Source organism: Abramis brama (genome assembly GCF_963993115.1).
Source record: "Abramis brama genome assembly, chromosome: 1".
Lineage (NCBI taxonomy): Eukaryota > Metazoa > Chordata > Actinopteri > Cypriniformes > Leuciscidae > Abramis > Abramis brama.
In genome coordinates, this window is record NC_139963.1 from 19,974,090 (window position 1) to 19,990,822 (window position 16,733).

Sequence of the window (16,733 nt, forward strand, 5' to 3'; positions counted from 1 at the left end):
AAAACACGTTCTGCATTGCTTTCTAAATTAGTGAATAACTCACAATATAATTAAAATCTATTGCTTCATTACCGCGAACGTCACCTAAACGTCACCACAATTCAGCCAATCAGCGAGCACTTCCTATCTCTACGCCACACGTTCTCTCGGGAACCGTTTCCTGCTGACGTTCTGTTTACTCTTTAATGGATATGATTTCTCACACAGAATAACTTCTGCAGCCTGTCTTATTAACCGCTAATAAAATAATGGGGAGGTGTGCACGATGCGCTCTACTTTGTTAATACATTGTATTTGCGCACGAGCTCCGTTGCTGATAGCGAGGACGTTACAAGAAAACAGTCTCGTGCTTTCCTAACGATATCACTTCTCTTTACGAGTAGAGTTGCTTCAAACGGTGACAGGTGAGCCTTTCTGTTAGCAAAATAATGTTTTTACAAAGTAGTCTGATTATGACATATTTGCTGTGGTGACATAACATTGCATAACATGAACATTGAAACTCTATGATAAAACCTGCCTGTCTGTCAGCTGGGTGAGTATAAATAAAACATAAACAACGGTTGTTGCTAGTCATGTTACACTAGCCTTCTTATGTCCCTTTGGCAAAATTGTAGTGTATTAAATATTAAAACAGTATTTTCTTTCCTCAGGGTGGTGAAATTTCAGGTTTGAGGCTTGTGTTTGTTGCTTCGAGATGGCTGGGGGCATTACAGAATCAGGGGAGCCTTACTCACCATTTGTAAGTATTCTTTCTGACTGAGTTGTAGCACATGGAGTTGGTATTGATTAACATTTTTGAACTACTTTACCTAATCACACTGGTCAGTTTAACTGTTCCGCACACTCAGCTGTTTGTGTCCTTAGAAAAAGTCTTGTGACAATACCATAGCACTGAAAAATATCAAGTTTTGTCATGTCATGCATGTGATGTGATGTTATTTCTGTTGCTCTGTAATGAAAGGCTTCTGACCTGCATTCATGAAAAAGTTCAATATATAATGACCTGTAATTAAAGCAATGACAGACATTGCTGAAATGTAGTTCTCTGTTTTTCAATAATGTAAGTTACAGTTGTCATGAGTTTGCTAGGTGCCTTTATGTAATTTGGAGTCATGTGATTTAAACCACACACTTTGTGTTACTCATTTAAAGAGGAAATGAAAGCTCAGGAACCAGGAGAAACATGATCTAATGACTTCAATCAGCAGAAAGCAGTGCATGATCCAGACTCGTGTGTTTTTGCCATTTAGCCTTGTGGTTTCCTTGAACTAATTTTCCCGCCTGACAATATGGAAAAAAATGGCTAGACGTGTGCAAATTAATTGTGTTAAATTGAACAGCAATAAAGATATATTTAGTCTTTAACACATTCACTTTTCCTCTAAACTATATCTATATGGGGCTTTAGGACCTACTTTTATTTACTTTTTTAGACAGTTCAAGACATAGGCTAAATAAGAGCCTGCAAATCTGTTTGTAATGCAAAAAGTATTCTTGTAGCTCCCAAAATACCAAAATGTGTTTTGGTTTTCATTTGCAAACTCTTTGAAAAGAAACCCCTTGAAATAAGCCAAAATAAATCAATACGTTTAAGGTAAGGTACGTTATGTGTCAGTTTGAGAGTACAGCATGTCCATTACCTAGTTTGTTTTGCTCACATTTGTTAATGTGAAAAAAAAAAAATTCAGGCAATCATAAGGGAGATACTCATCGCTTTCTAATGGAATTGACAGTAGATACTGTATGTCAAGCTCATGACTAATTTTTCAGCAGACGTTTTATGTGATTTGTGCCCTCAAGTGGGAGGAAATGCAGTGCTGCTCAAATGAGTTTATCACATACATCAGCTTATTAAAAATGCATGATGGTGAACAATTCCAGACGTAATCTTTACAAGAAAGACAGACGATGCATAATGGGAACTTTGTGTGATAAAACCTCAGTGCATTGTAAAACCTAAGTGCTTGTTATACATTTTAATTTTATCTGTGATCTCTGAAAACGTTGCATCCGCTATAGACGTGTTTGTTTTATGTTTTTATAGGTTGGCCTGGTGTACATGTTCAATCTAATTGTTGGGACTGGTGCCCTGACCATGCCCAAGGCCTTTGCAGCAGCTGGCTGGGTAGTCAGCGTCTCCCTCATCACATTTTTGGCTTTCATGAGGTATGCTCTCCCTCTATTATTTTTTTTTTAATCCATCACAATCTCTTTCTTTCTCCCTTTTTCTCTGTTAAAGCAACAATAAGGAAACATTTTTACCTTAAAATAATGTTTCCAAAATCGTATCAGTGGTTCATCAAGTCGTAACAGGGTGAAAGGCACTTCTGGATTCACTTTGCGACCCTATATCTGCTATAACCGCACTATGCAAGTTTGCCAAACCGGGTCGCGTTTCTGTAGTTCGAATGAGACATAAGAAAACTACAAATTTGACTTTCTTTTACGTCAAGCGTTACAATAGTCATTATTTAGGTTTTCTTCGTTTCTGATGTCGCAATACATCATACTTTCATGAAATCATGCAACATACTCTACCTTGTCTGTGGACATCGTTCATTCCAAAGCCGGTGCTAGATAAACAGCGAGCGTCGGTGCGACAGTAGGCTGTGGGCAGCGAAATTATTTACGACAGCGCTAATGGACAATTACGCTTCCAACCTGTAGGGCGACCGAAGAGGAAAAGTTCCTTACTGTTGCTTTAAGGCTGCCAATACCAGCTTTCAACAGTTGGGTTGTGTTGTATCGGTGCGATGTGGTGTTTGATTTGAGTCAGTATATAAAACATAGTGGTGTGAATCTTCACTGGTCTCACGATTCAATTCGATTGCGATATCACGATGTGTTGCATCCTCAATTTTCAATATTACTGCACATGGCTACGTTTTCATCAATGAATACAAGCAGTCATATATATGAACTCCCTTTTTATTTTATCTACTCCAAGAAAGTACACTTCCTAAATGTAGCAAACATCAAATAAAACTTGCGTCTGAACACAGCAGACGACAGGAGCATTTAGAACTAATAAACACTAGTAAATACTAAAAGTGCATGAGACTGTCAAGTAGTGTACTTAAGTTACAATAACGCTTACACACACACACAATGTAAATGTTAAAATAGTAGGTGCATTTTTTATTATTATTTGTTTTTGGGGTTCGCCTTCTTCCGGCGACGAATGATGCCAGAGAAATGTCAGTAGGCTATAATCGATTATGGTCTATTACTATTATTATTATTATTATATTATACTATTATTAGAATCGTCCACGTCTGAATCGCGTTGCATTGTAGAAACGATTAATTTTAACACCCCTAATAAACCATCCTTGTTTACACTGCCAAAGCATTGGGAAATAGTACACACAAGCACACACACTGCAGTGGCATCAATGATTCATCAAATTTATTACAATGCACAGTGTTGGGGTACAAGTATTGTATTCAGTGTTCATATTTTGGGAATAATTGGTAAAAACCAAAAACAGTGGCCCCAAGGACACTTAAAAAGGTCTGAATTGGGTTGCATTATAAAACAATATATATATGGAAAACAGAAATAAAACTGAATTTACATTCATTCAATCATTCATTTATCATTTAAAAGATAATCCAGTGAAAATTGAACTATTCCTTTTATTATAATTCTTTTGCGCTGCACAGCAGAGGTTCAAGGCCCGTTCGCACCAATCACGATAACTTGGCTATAATGATAGCATAGCAATAAAGATAGTTGTACAAATTGTTCTAAATGTAAAAGAGTAGCAGTCCAATACCAATCTCAATCCATCCTGCTTTAAAAAGCTCGAGCGTTTAAAGCGGCAGATGACACTATTGCAGCAAGTCCTTATAATAAATAGAACCATACCCGCGTTGGTATGGATGCTAATACAGTAATTACTGTAGTTATATTTATAGTTATCATTCTTGGTGGGAATGGCCTTTACTGTTCAAATTAAAACACTGAATAAAAAAAGTTTTGGGTTACCCAAAAGTTCACAGTAAAAGTAAAAGTTCACCCAAAAATGAAAATTCTGTCAGTAATTACTCACCCTCATGTTGTTCCAACCACGTAAGACCTTCGTTCATCTTCGGAACACAAATTAAGATATTTTTGATGAAATCTGAGTGCTGGATCACTTGTCCATAGGCTGCTAGGTGACCGAAACTTGCTGGCCCAGAAAAGTTATTAAAGAGATCGTTAATATAGTCCAAGTGACTACAGTGGCTTAATCTTAAGTATATCAAGCGACGAGAATACTTTTTGTGCGCAAAAACAAACAAAAATAACGACTTTATTCCACTATTGATTTCCTTCTCTCTGGGCCTCGTAGTGTTTTTGCGCTGCGCGTCTGTGTTGCACGTCAACACGCATCACACACATGACCAGCGTCGGCCAATTGTGAGCCTACGTGGTGACGTGCAACACAGACGCGCAGCGCAAAAACACTACGTGAACCAACTAGAGGCCCAGAGAGAAGGAAATCAATAGTGGAATAAAGTCGTTATTTTTGTTTGTTTTTGCGCACAAAAAGTATTTTCGTCGCTTGATATACTTAAGATTGAGCCACTGTAGTCACTTGGACTATATTAACGATCTCTTTAATAACTTTTCTGGGCCAGCAAGTTTCGGTCACCTAGCAGCCTATGGACAAGTGATCAGCTCTCAGATTTCATCAAAAATATCTTAATTTGTGTTCCGAAGATGAACGAAGGTCTTACGCGGTTGGAACAACATGAGGGTGAGTAATTACTGACAGAATTTTCATTTTTGGGTGAACTAACCCTTTAATAAACTTATTGATATTACTTATTGATATTACTTTGAGAAGTAATACTATATATATATATTTTTTTTCATATTGGTGTTTGCGTTCTTCTAGTTGCTGTTTTCTTATTGCTGTTACGCTTGATTATTCAGGGGTTTTGACATATCAGGTTTAGGAGGGTGTATGTATTAGATTTCCAATCTTTTCTGGTGGTTTGCCAAATGGGGTCAGAATGGGTCTCTAATTTGTGTGTAGTTAGGGCATGAATTTGAGAAGTGTAATTCTGTCTCTACCTCATGTTGTGTTCAGTGAGAGCACAGCGTGTCTTCTTCTGGTCTTCTTTGCATGCTATTTCTCTCTGTCACTCACTCATCTTTAGCTGACCTCTCAACCCTGTTACTGCTGCCGCTGGTGCTGTGGCCATCAAAACACATTTATCACCCCTGGCTGCCAACCTGCCAGCTGTCTGAGCCACTGACAGAGCCCAGGGGAGAGTTATGAGTGTTTAGATGCAACAGAATGGAGCTGTATATCAATGAAACAGCTGGGGAAAGAAAGCAGACAACAGTTGGTCTTTAAATGCAGGTTATGAGTTGAGATGTCCGAATGAGACTGACGTAATGTATATGACATACAGTTTCTCATATTTTGCACTAGGACTGAGTGATATATTCACGAGATATCAAATTTGCCTTGATCTTTCGACATATAAGAGTGCGTCTCTATACAGACTTCAGAAGGATCCCAGCGTCAGAACCAAGTGGTTGGTTTATTTTAATGGTGTCCCAGATCGCGTTGAAGAATTTTATGTTTGTTCTGAGCATTTTGTTTTGCAAATGAGGCAGTGTGTAATGGAGAGTTTGCAAAGAACCTTTTGTTGAAAGATAAAGCAGCCGACTGTATTGGATCTGACAGCAGCTGCATCACAAACCGTAAATGATTTCATAATGCTTAGTCTGTAAATGAGGGTTTTATATGGATAATGTTTTCTAAACACTCACGTGCAATAGCAAGAGGCCATTGATACCGTTTCATATGCAATGACATTAGCCAATCATAACAGCGGGCCGTTCACTGACAAGCCTTAAAGGGGCCGCCCCTTAAAAACTGATGATTTCAGACAGAGGGTCAAGAATGAGGGTTGAGAGTTTTTATGCATGTATATTTGTTTTGTTTTTTGCAAAAAAAAAATTATAAGTGAACCTCAAGAACCCATTAAAATAAAAAAAATGCATGTCATGGCCCCTTTAAAAATGTATGTGTGCATATATAAAAATATATAGAAAAGAATGTTTGAACGGTATAAAAAATTATGGATAGTCCTCATAAAACACAAAAACCATATGTGTGTGTGTGTGTGTATTCCACATTGTTTTTGACTAAATAAACACAGGGATGAATGATATTGAATCATTTTCATTCATATGCACCAATGACAAGTCTCTGAATCAGACTTTTTAAAACAATTATTTCTGCTTAAAGTAGTTTTTTTTCTTTTTTTTTCTTCAGGTAATATTATTGTTTCCACTCACGCAGCCTTATGTCAGCATAACATAAGTTATCTCAGGCAGGGAAATGTGTATGACATTTTAATAGACAAAATTATTGAAAAAAATTATTTAATATAATGTCCAAAATCGCGATGGTCAATTTGTTATTTTATGTTGTCTTTATGTTATTTTAAAGAATTTTCTTTCTGATATCAGCTCTGTATCTAGTTTTTTCTGCATCTTGTTTTCCCTTTTTTTATTAATTAATTATTTTTTATTTTATTAAACTTGCTACACATGAAGTGTGTTTAACTGTTCTGTCTTCCCTCAGTTTCATGACCACCACATTTGTGATTGAAGCCATGGCTGCTGCCAATGCCCAGCTACGCTGGAAGAGGAGAGAACAGGAAGAGGTTAGTGAGCCTGGTTACCCTGAACACTGTGTTATTATTCAGTATCTATTCCCTATGAAAATTATACTTATCAATGGAAATGTTACACGTGCCAAGCCAGAAAGTCGATGAAACTTTAAATCATACTGACTTATCAGTGAATGAAACGGGGCCATTTAGAGCAGATGTACTAAAATCGCTACATGTTGACAAACTCAGAACGAGGCCCATGGTTAGTATGTTTCTAGACAGTTTCACCCATGCAAACAGAATACAGAAAACCTATATTATGGCCTATACAACTATAAAATCAGAATGTTTATATTTTAATAGATGATCTGCAACAACGAATATTGTGTTTATGCTGAATAAGTGTGTCAAGATAATTTGACACATTGCTTCTTTGTTTTAGTCATGTTATATTGCGCACACAACTGTACACCTGAATAAACTGAGGCAATAATCAAACGCGTTCTTCTAGAACGCCCTCACATTCATATGTAACATTGTCTTAAAGGAACAGTTCGCCCAAAAAAAAGAAATGTTATAATTTACAAGGCTGCATTATTTGATCAAAATACAGTAAAAACAATACAAATGTGAAATATTATTACAATTTCAAATGACCGCTTTCCATTTGAATATATTTTAAATGTAATTTATTCATGTGAATGCACAGTCTAATATGCTGATCCACTCATTATTATCAATGTATTGAAGAAAGTTGATATGTTTTTTTTTGTTTGTTTTTTTGTTTTTCAGGATTCCTTGATGAATAGAAAGGTCAAAAGAGCAGCATTAATTTGAGATAGAAATCTTTTGTAACATTATAAATGTCTTTACTGTAACTTTTGATCAATTAATGCACCCTTGCTGAATAAACTATTATTAAAAAGTTGTGTTCAACTGTGAACAAACTTGCTATTACCAAGCTCACACATATGAGCGTGTTTGTTCAGGGCCTAGAATTAGGAAACTAATCAATTTTATTGTTACAACCATTTTAAGATTAATGACAGCGACTCCAGCTCGGACTATTCAGATGATGAGCTCACTATCCGGGGACGTTCGGAACCCGTCGAGACGCGGCCCATTCTCTCTGTCCGTAAGTGCTGTTTGTATTGTACTGTCTTTGTCAATAATGGTTTGCAATGTTACCCAAGATGAAAATCTCAAGGTCATTGTTGGTTTTGTCATCTGATGTAACAGAGCGTGCTTCGAATATAGACCACTTTGACATTGTCGAGAGAGTCGAGATGGGACAAATGGCCTCCATGTTTTTTAATAAAGGTAAGACTTCTTGCATCATTATGCACTACAATGTAATCTTCAGCTAAGACGTTTAGCTTTATAAGACTATTAAACAAGGCCTTAAAAGATGGTTTCCGGAGGTCAAGTTTTGCTTCAGTGTTCAGTAACATTGAACAAGGTTATTTGCTGTTAATGGGGTGCAATTAGAACTAGTTAAATTGCTTTTGGTTGTAATTACCTCACTGTAGATCTTTTATCTACTCTAATATAAGGAAACGAGAAGTTCGCTTAAAGATGGAGAACCCAGGTAATGAGAATCTTATGATGAATATGAAGACTCGGTGTTCACCTTGAACTAAAAACTGAGGTGTCATTTATACTGATTCCCATTTTCAGAATTCTTGCCCTCCTAAGCATCATTTCACGAGTGGTGCTACACAAAGGCTGACTCAACAGTGCCCCAAGCAGCCTTGCAATATCTCAACAGCATTGCTTTTGGCATCTTCTCCAACCATCAAGCAAAGGACGGACATCAGAAATGGCCTGCTGAGCTGTTCCATACAGGGTTGGAAATTAACTGGGCTTGCCTTGGGGCAAAAATGCCACAGAAATGAACAAAAATGCCCCTGCACAATTAAACGAATTCTATTACGACAATCGTGGTTAAAGTAAAATGTGAAAATGAATGTACACTCGATTGCGCGTTTACACGTTTTTTTGCAGTGTTGAGCATTATAATCAATCACAAGGGTTTCTGTTAAGAGTATGGATGCAATAGCTAATCAGAGGCTTCTTGGTTTGCTGACTGAATTCTGCATAAACATAAACATCAAAGTGCAGATACAATGTAAACAAGAGATTAATTTTGCAGTGTAGAAAATGTTATCTTTTCGCAGCTTCTGTGAATATAACATAAGGACCTTGCGCTAGGGTGAAGTGATGGCGGAACATTATTTGCTCGCTTTCTGTATTTAATTTATTCCCAGTTTGAAGAACCGTTTCTTTCTTCATGCTGCTAAGATAACCAATGCGATGTTTGTAATTTAAAAAAAAAAGAAGCTTTTTTTAACTTGTTTTGTCTGTGTTGCCTAGAAGAATATATGACGAGACATTTCTCCACCCATAAAACCTTTATGTATTCTAATAAACAACATTAATAATCATTATTAGAATGTTGATAGCAATAATCGACAATAATGATTTGTCATAATTGCAGTTCTGCCCTGTAATGATTTCCTGATTTTTTTTTTTATATATACTTTGTGTAAGCGATTTACGCTATGCAACATTATGCAGTTGTCATGTAAATGTACATTTAAGCATTTATTATATATGTATTTAGAATTCAGTCTAAATACATGTATGCCACCTTTATATTAAACAGTCTATGTAATTGTCAGATGCAGTTTCTGTTCCACCTTTACAGTGTAAATGTGACTTCTGTTGATGTCGAGAATTTTATTGGTAATAGTCTATAGTATTTTGATAAAAGTAATTTAGTTAAATATAAGTATTTGACATAAAAGATAACACCTTTAATACAGTTATCACTAAAATTGCCCTTTAGAAAAGGAAAAAAATTAAAAGGAAAAATATATACATTGCCCGTTAATGGGAACGTTAATTTCTGACCCTGGTTCCATACATCCACAGCATGTGATGGCAAGTGTTATGCACTAGGTGACGCACTTGTTACACCCTCGAACAAACCAGCACTGCCTCTTATGCGCTGCACGCACTCTCGTTTGCTGAACACAAGCACGCACTTGTAGCTTCAGAGCTTTGTGTTTTCTCGACACAGACGTCACACGCTCGCCCTGTCGACTTTTTATTATTCTATTAAGCGTGATGTGTTAAAATAGCTTGCTGTGCTCTGACCTTTGCCAGTGTAGAATGGAGTGAAGTGGCCACTTTGGATGTGCACTTGGGAGAAACGAATGACTATCTGAGCAGACTCTGACCGTAAATGTATTAAATGGAAGCGCAACTCACTGTGAAGGAGATTAGTTTAGTTAGTGTGACTTTAGTATTGACTGTAGCTTTAAATATAATACTCCTGTCTTAGGACATGCTGTCTTTTTAATCCAAGTGCAATTGCTAAACGCAGCCATTGTAATGGGGGTGATCAATCCATGATCTGCCATTGAGCGGAAAGAAACTGCAGGGTTTTATATTGAACTGTAGTTAAAGGCGATAATGTTTGTACTTTAGTATTGTTGAGGTAGGTGGGAGGTTGTTTTTCCAGAAAATGCACACAGCGATTCTTTGGGTTCAATTGATTTAGTAAGTTAAAGCAGAATGTGAATCCGCTCTGGTCTGAAATTAACAACAGGAAGCCTGGCTTCTGTCATTTCATCATTGGACCGGTTTCTTAATGGCCGCTGGTTTATCTGGGTTGCTCACAGTGGCTGTAACCTTCCCACTGACAGGTTGATTAGAAGACTGCTTCGAATAATGCCACAGAGGAGATAGATTAGCTCATGATTGATTTTGCTATTACTTTTGCTCAGAATGGGGATTTTTTTTCTTAGTAACCCCCTAACCATAGCTATTAGACTTTGGTGTGTAGCTCATCTTGAACTGTAGCTTACATGCATGTTTTTGCTCTTTGAGGAGAGGCTTGCTATTACTTCAAAAATTACTTAAATGTTAAGATTTAGGCCTGGTTTCACAGACAGGGCTTAGATTAAGTCAGGATTAGACCTTAGTTTAATTAGGACATTTAAGTAGCTTTTATAAACGTGCCTTAGAAAAAAAATGCTACTGATATATTTTAAGAAATAATCTGTTAAATTTCCTTTAAAACCGCTCAAATATGCATTTTAGTCTGGACTAGACTTAAGCCTTGACTGTGAAACTGGGGGAATGAATGATAAAACTGGATCAAAATCCTATAGAATTGAGTTGAAGGAAGAAACTGAGCCATGTTTATCATATCTGTGCATGCTTGTTTCCTCTAATTGTTACTTTTAGATGCCTCACTCGAAGTTGTTCACTTTGAGCATTTAAAAAAATAGCTTTTAGTGCTTTTTATTTTATTTATTTATTTTTTATATTTATATGCCATTCATTGCTTATCAGCCACAACTATATCAATCCAAATTTGTGACCCTGGATCACAAAACCAGTCACAAGAAGCACGGGTATATTTGTGGCAATAGCCAACAATACATTGTATGGGTCAAAATTATCGATTTTTCTTTTATGCCAAAAATCATTAGGCTATTAAGTAAAGATCATGTTCCATGAACATACTTTGTAAAATTCCTACCGTAAATGTATAAAACATTTGTTTTTGTGAGTGAATGTAGCACAATCGCGAATATAAATGGACAACTTTAAAGGCGATTTTCTCAATGTTTCGATGTTTCCAGGGTCACATTTGAATTATCAGTGCATCTCTTCTTTATTACATTTAAAGGCATATACAAAAAGAAGCTGCTATTTCTCTTCAAATAGTGATATTGTCGCCTAGTAAAGCAAGAAGGTTGGATTTAAATTCAGTGAAATGGTGTAAAAATGACCTTTTTAAGAAACATCAATATTTCTAAATTTAAAGTAACAGACTCTTTCTCCTTTCAAAAAAAAAAAATTGTATAATGAGCACATTCATAATTTCCCATGTTTTCTTCACTCATCTTTATATAATGAACTGGAACTGACAGCAACATTTGCTGCTTTTTTTAATGTGAAGGGAAAGACGGCTCAATTAAGCTCGTACAAATGTCTATCGTAAAATTTTCTTTATTTAAATCTAGTTTAAATAGTCTGTCAGCTCTAGTCAACTTTCAGGGTAATTAATGAGCTGATTGGTTGGCTGGACCGTTTGAGATCCTCGTAGGAGCTTCTGTGAATGATGAATGTGTGTTGTGGTGAAGCCGGTCTGTGTTTCCTCCTGAATGCTCTCCATCTCATCTCCAACAGGCAGGGGTTGAGTGATGGATGGATGGAAGAACAGGTGAAGAGGAGTGTGGGGTTAATGAAGAGAAGAGCAGGGGGGATTTCATAATGAAGTGCTTGCTTGCTTTAATTAGGATGATTTATATAGCTCTATGCGTTTAGCGGCTATAGTGTTTGGGGAGGAACATCAGATGAATCTTCTAGGGAATGATGCTGCCTATCTTCATGTTCTGTGAACCTCTCCACATGTTTGCATTTGAAGTGATGTTTTATGTAAAGCCATGAATCTTCAGAATGGGATTGTTTCTCTCTGCAGTTGGCGTCAACATGTTCTACATCTGCCTAATCGTGTACCTGTACGGAGACCTGGCCATTTATGCTGCTGCTGTACCTGTGTCACTGATGGAGGTCGCATGGTGAGTTCAAAATCTCTCATCTTGCTCTTCTTCTAGATGTTAATTAATGAAACATCAGCTTTACTTTTTGAATGATAACATTTGTTCAAACATTTAAACTAGATTTATTTCATATTGGTAGCAGATCAGTAAGAAAACTGCCCAGTCATAAAAACACAACTCATTTCTTATGGCAGACTTTTTCACATAGAAGATAATGTTTAAAACCAATAAGAAATGCATGTGAAAATTGGTCCACGCCAAACAATTGTATTGGTGTGAACAGGCCTAAACCCTATAAAGCCAACTACTGTCTCATATTTAATATGCATGCATATTAGTGGTGTAACAATATATCGTGTCACAATACATCGCAATATATAAATGCAACAATACGTATCGTGGATAGTGACCATATGTATTGTGTATAGTTCACCCAAAAATAAAAAATTCCCTGTAAGGAAAAAATTCAAGTTTACAGAGTTTTAGTGTCCGTACTACATTAAGCTACTATATATAATGGTGATTATAATGTATAATAATGCAATGGGGGAATATTTGTGGGTCCTGATAATGCCAAATGTCTGATGTTACCAGTAAAAAGTGGCCTACATTATTTGAAATGTATGTCTAGCCAGTGACAGAGTGAAAGCATATTCATCTAAAATAATTCTATATTTTCAGAATCATGAATATTTTTATTCTGGTGTCACCATTGTCCTGTGCATTGGGTTACCAGCACCAAGTCTAAGCCTATTCATTTCCACCCCCAATGTAATACCACATTTAGCATTTAAATCAACAGTTCATTTTTTTGTTACCTTTTACAATATGTCTTGGAGTATTATTATAATGTCATATTGTGATATGTATCGATTCGTGACATGAGGGTATCGTTACACCCCTAATGCATATGCATATCTGCTACATGCCTTTTTTCGTCTGATTGACTTTTTTAGCAAGTAAAAAGGCCTTTTAATATAATTCTAAAAACATTTAGATCGTTTAGGTTGTGGTACACGTCTCTTTTTGCTGTGAAATTTTTACTGAATGCATTTTTACATTGTTAGTAATATTTCTAGATGAGCATTTACTGGACTTAAGCAACTTGGGTTTACTTGATAATCACATTTTAACAAGATTTTTCTAGAAAATGATCAATTGATAATCAAATATGATACATCAGGCTTTTAAGCAACGTTTATTTGTCTATTATCTCTCAATCATCATTGTATTGCATTGCATTATATATTTTGCCACCCACAATAAAAACTACTGACCTTTCATCATAAAACTAATCATTTTAATATTGACATATTTTTGGAAGAAATAGTGACGACTGATATTTATATGCATATATACATAGTAGTAATTTATTAACTCCTGAAATCGATTCGCAGATGTCAGAAGTGTAATTGTTTGCCTTCTCGCAGTGGGAATCACTCGTGCAGTGCTGGGAGTGTGAAATACAACGATACCGAGTCATGCTGGGGCCCTGTAAGACGCAAAGACGCCTACAGAGTGTTTCTGGTGAGTGCAGCAGCACCCGTTACACAGTCAAACATACGCTCTACGTTGGCAGCACTTATGTCTCGGCAGGGTGCTGGACTCACTGGCTGGAGGTAAGAAAGACAAATGAGACACTTAATACTTCTGCGTAATCTCTGTGGACTCCTCACCCCAGCCGTGTATCAGGAGGCTCTTGCGTGCCCTTGAAATTCACATAGAGCTACAGCACAAGACGCCAGTGTGATTTCCTCCTCGGCTTTAGCTTCGCAGCAGTGATTGATGCGCTTATTCATTTCGCTCTGCTCCACCCTCCTTCATCTCTAGAAATGAGGGAAGTGGCTATCCCAACTGCCAATAAAAAGCATTGTTTCAGCATTTTTTTTAAATCTCGCTTGGATAAGCCTCTTATTGCATGTTAACCACAGGAAATGATGCTGATTTTAGAATATGTGCCAATATTTGCTTGCCTTAAGCCCTATTTGGACGGGATTAGTTTAGCATGGAGAGGTTGGGGTAAAGTAATAATTACCAGAGCTTCTCAGTGATTTTAGTCCCGTCCAAATGTACCATCTCAGTAATCATTACGGACAATGTCAGTAACGATTACGTCGACTTTTACCTTCTGTAAAAAGGTCCGGAAAAATTACCTCAGGTAATACTAATCTCGTGCGAATAGACCCGCTGTAAATATGTACGTAAATATTCCGTAATTTCCTGTTTAAAAGTAGTTTTCCGCAGTTTATTAAGTATGGAGGTGCATGAAAAAGCATTCAGTTGCGTTCTAGACGCTGGGACGAGTCTGTGGCAAAACTCAAGTGTTTTCCACACACCATTCAGATCAGAAAGAAGATCTAAACCACTCGTTAGAGGCACGAAACTTCTTTTAGCGTTAGGTAAGTGCCTATTACCAACATAATCCAATCTGAATTTAATTAATACATCATTCGACCGGACTTAACAGTTTTATTAGGGCTGTCAATCGATTACATTTTTTAATCGATTAATCGCATGATTGTCATGAGTTAACTCGCGATTAATCACACATTTTTTTAATTGTTCTAAATGTACCTTAAATTAATACTTTTCAAGTTTGTAATACTCTAATCAACGTGGGCATGGATAAATATGGATGCTTTATGCAAATGTATGTTTATTATTGAAACCATAGTCAACATAGAGCATGAAGAGACATGTTTCAAAGGTCATAGATGTTTTTCAAAGAACTTGTTCATGTCTATTAGACACATGTAGAAAGAACAAAGAAATACCAGGTTCCCATTACTTCTCTTTCTTTGCACTGAGCAATTAACACAAACATGTTTAGATTTTTGCATGACAGGGCAGCTCTTCTGAAAATGCTAAATGTACTTTTATGTACTGTTTTCATTGGTATATTTTGCTGTTTCTGTTGTCAAACAACGCAATGAAATGGTGACTGAAACGCGACCCATTAAGACATAACCAGCTCTCCCTTCCAAGATGTTAATCTGCAAAAAAATCCTGATAATCGAGCCGTCGTCTGGTGAAATCAAATACACATAAAATAAAGACAATATCTGTGCTCTGATTTCGGCTATACTTGCATGTAAAATTAGAGAAGCAACATAATATCTGTTTAACTGAATTAAAGCGCTGCTCCTCCGCGCGAGACGCAGAGAGAGAGAGAGAGGCGCGCGCGCGCGTGCTGGGAGAGCAGTACCGGCGGTACCGGTAGATTCTCAGAAACTAAATAAGGTTTGGGCGCTTTGTTGAAGGGGAAAAAATCGCTAAATGGGTCTGTAATGTCGCTAAGTTGGCAACACTGTGTATCTCCATTTCTCCAACTAGGTTTTGGGCCACGGGTTAAACAGAAAATACGCGCTGCGTCAATCGAGCGTTAAAAAAAATAGTGCCGTTAATATGATTTTGCGTTAACGCGTTATTAACGCGCTAACTTTGACAGCCCTAAGTTTTATATATATATATATATATAAATATCAGGAAGCAACATAATACGCACATGATGACGGTGCATAAATCAAGTTACCCCTCCCACTTCTGCTAGTTTTACTGAGATTTCTTATCCCGTGCGAATTGGCCATTATTATTACGGACGTCCTGTGGTAAAATTACATTACTCAATCTACTTTTGTAAAACTAAACCCATCTGAATAGGGCTTTAGAGATTAGGATTTTTATTCCCCTTCATGCTCGGTTTGTCATCCCTTGTTGAGGTGTAAGATGAGGTCACATGTCGTGTCTTTATGTATGTTGTGTATCGGCTGTAATTGAGTTTAGTTTAATAGATCATTTAGGAAGCTAGAAGACACAACCTACATCTTCCATCCCCAAACTCTGAATCTTTCGACTAGAAGGTCATCATTAGTTTTTCTTCTGGACATGCCCTTAAATAAATCATCTTTTTTTTATCTTTTTTTTTTTTTAAATGAAAGATTAATCCAAACGGCTTATGAACCTAGTGTCACTGGGGCTGTTCTCTTCCTCTCACTTTCACCTCAAACTGTCTCTATTGTTGTGAAAATTGCCCAATTTTGAGTCAGGAATGTCCAAAGGGGACGACTGTCTAAGCCACCAACTTTATGAGCTTTATCAGACCAGGTGAGTCTGTGCCACAGGATGTTGTCTTCCTCGGCCACTGAATCCAGCACTTGCCAATTCTCATTACTGTAAAAAAAAAAAAATTTAATTGGTAACACTTTACAATAAGGTTTCATTAGTTAACATTAGTTAACTACTTTAGTTATCATGAGCTAAGAATTAGCAATACTTCTACAGCCTTTATTAATCTTAACTTCAACATTTACTAATACGTTATTAAAATCAAAGGTTGTATTTGTTAACATTAGTTAATGCACTGTGAACAAACATGAGCAAACAAAGATTAATAAATTCTTAACAAATGTATTGCTAGTTCATTGTTAGTTCATGTTAGTTATTGCATTAACTAATGTTAACAAATCAGACCTTATTGTAAAGTGTTACCATATAATTAATAATAATTGGTTAAATAATACATTTAAA

The 16,733-nt window shown here is 36.6% G+C and overlaps 1 protein-coding gene across 1 annotated transcript in view; it reads left to right on the forward strand.

The window, feature by feature from the left end:
* Positions 1-133: 133 nt before the first annotated feature.
* tmem104 (transmembrane protein 104) overlaps positions 134-16,733 on the forward strand; it is a 51,116-nt gene continuing 34,516 nt past the window's right edge. The window contains exons 1-8 of the mRNA XM_084094686.1: positions 134-404; positions 654-742; positions 2,048-2,169; positions 6,597-6,678; positions 7,666-7,762; positions 7,867-7,947; positions 12,125-12,224; positions 13,637-13,733. Of these exons, the coding sequence (XP_083950812.1) occupies positions 698-742; positions 2,048-2,169; positions 6,597-6,678; positions 7,666-7,762; positions 7,867-7,947; positions 12,125-12,224; positions 13,637-13,733 (624 nt within the window). The 5' untranslated portion in view covers positions 134-404; positions 654-697. The remainder of the gene's footprint in view (positions 405-653; positions 743-2,047; positions 2,170-6,596; positions 6,679-7,665; positions 7,763-7,866; positions 7,948-12,124; positions 12,225-13,636; positions 13,734-16,733) is intronic.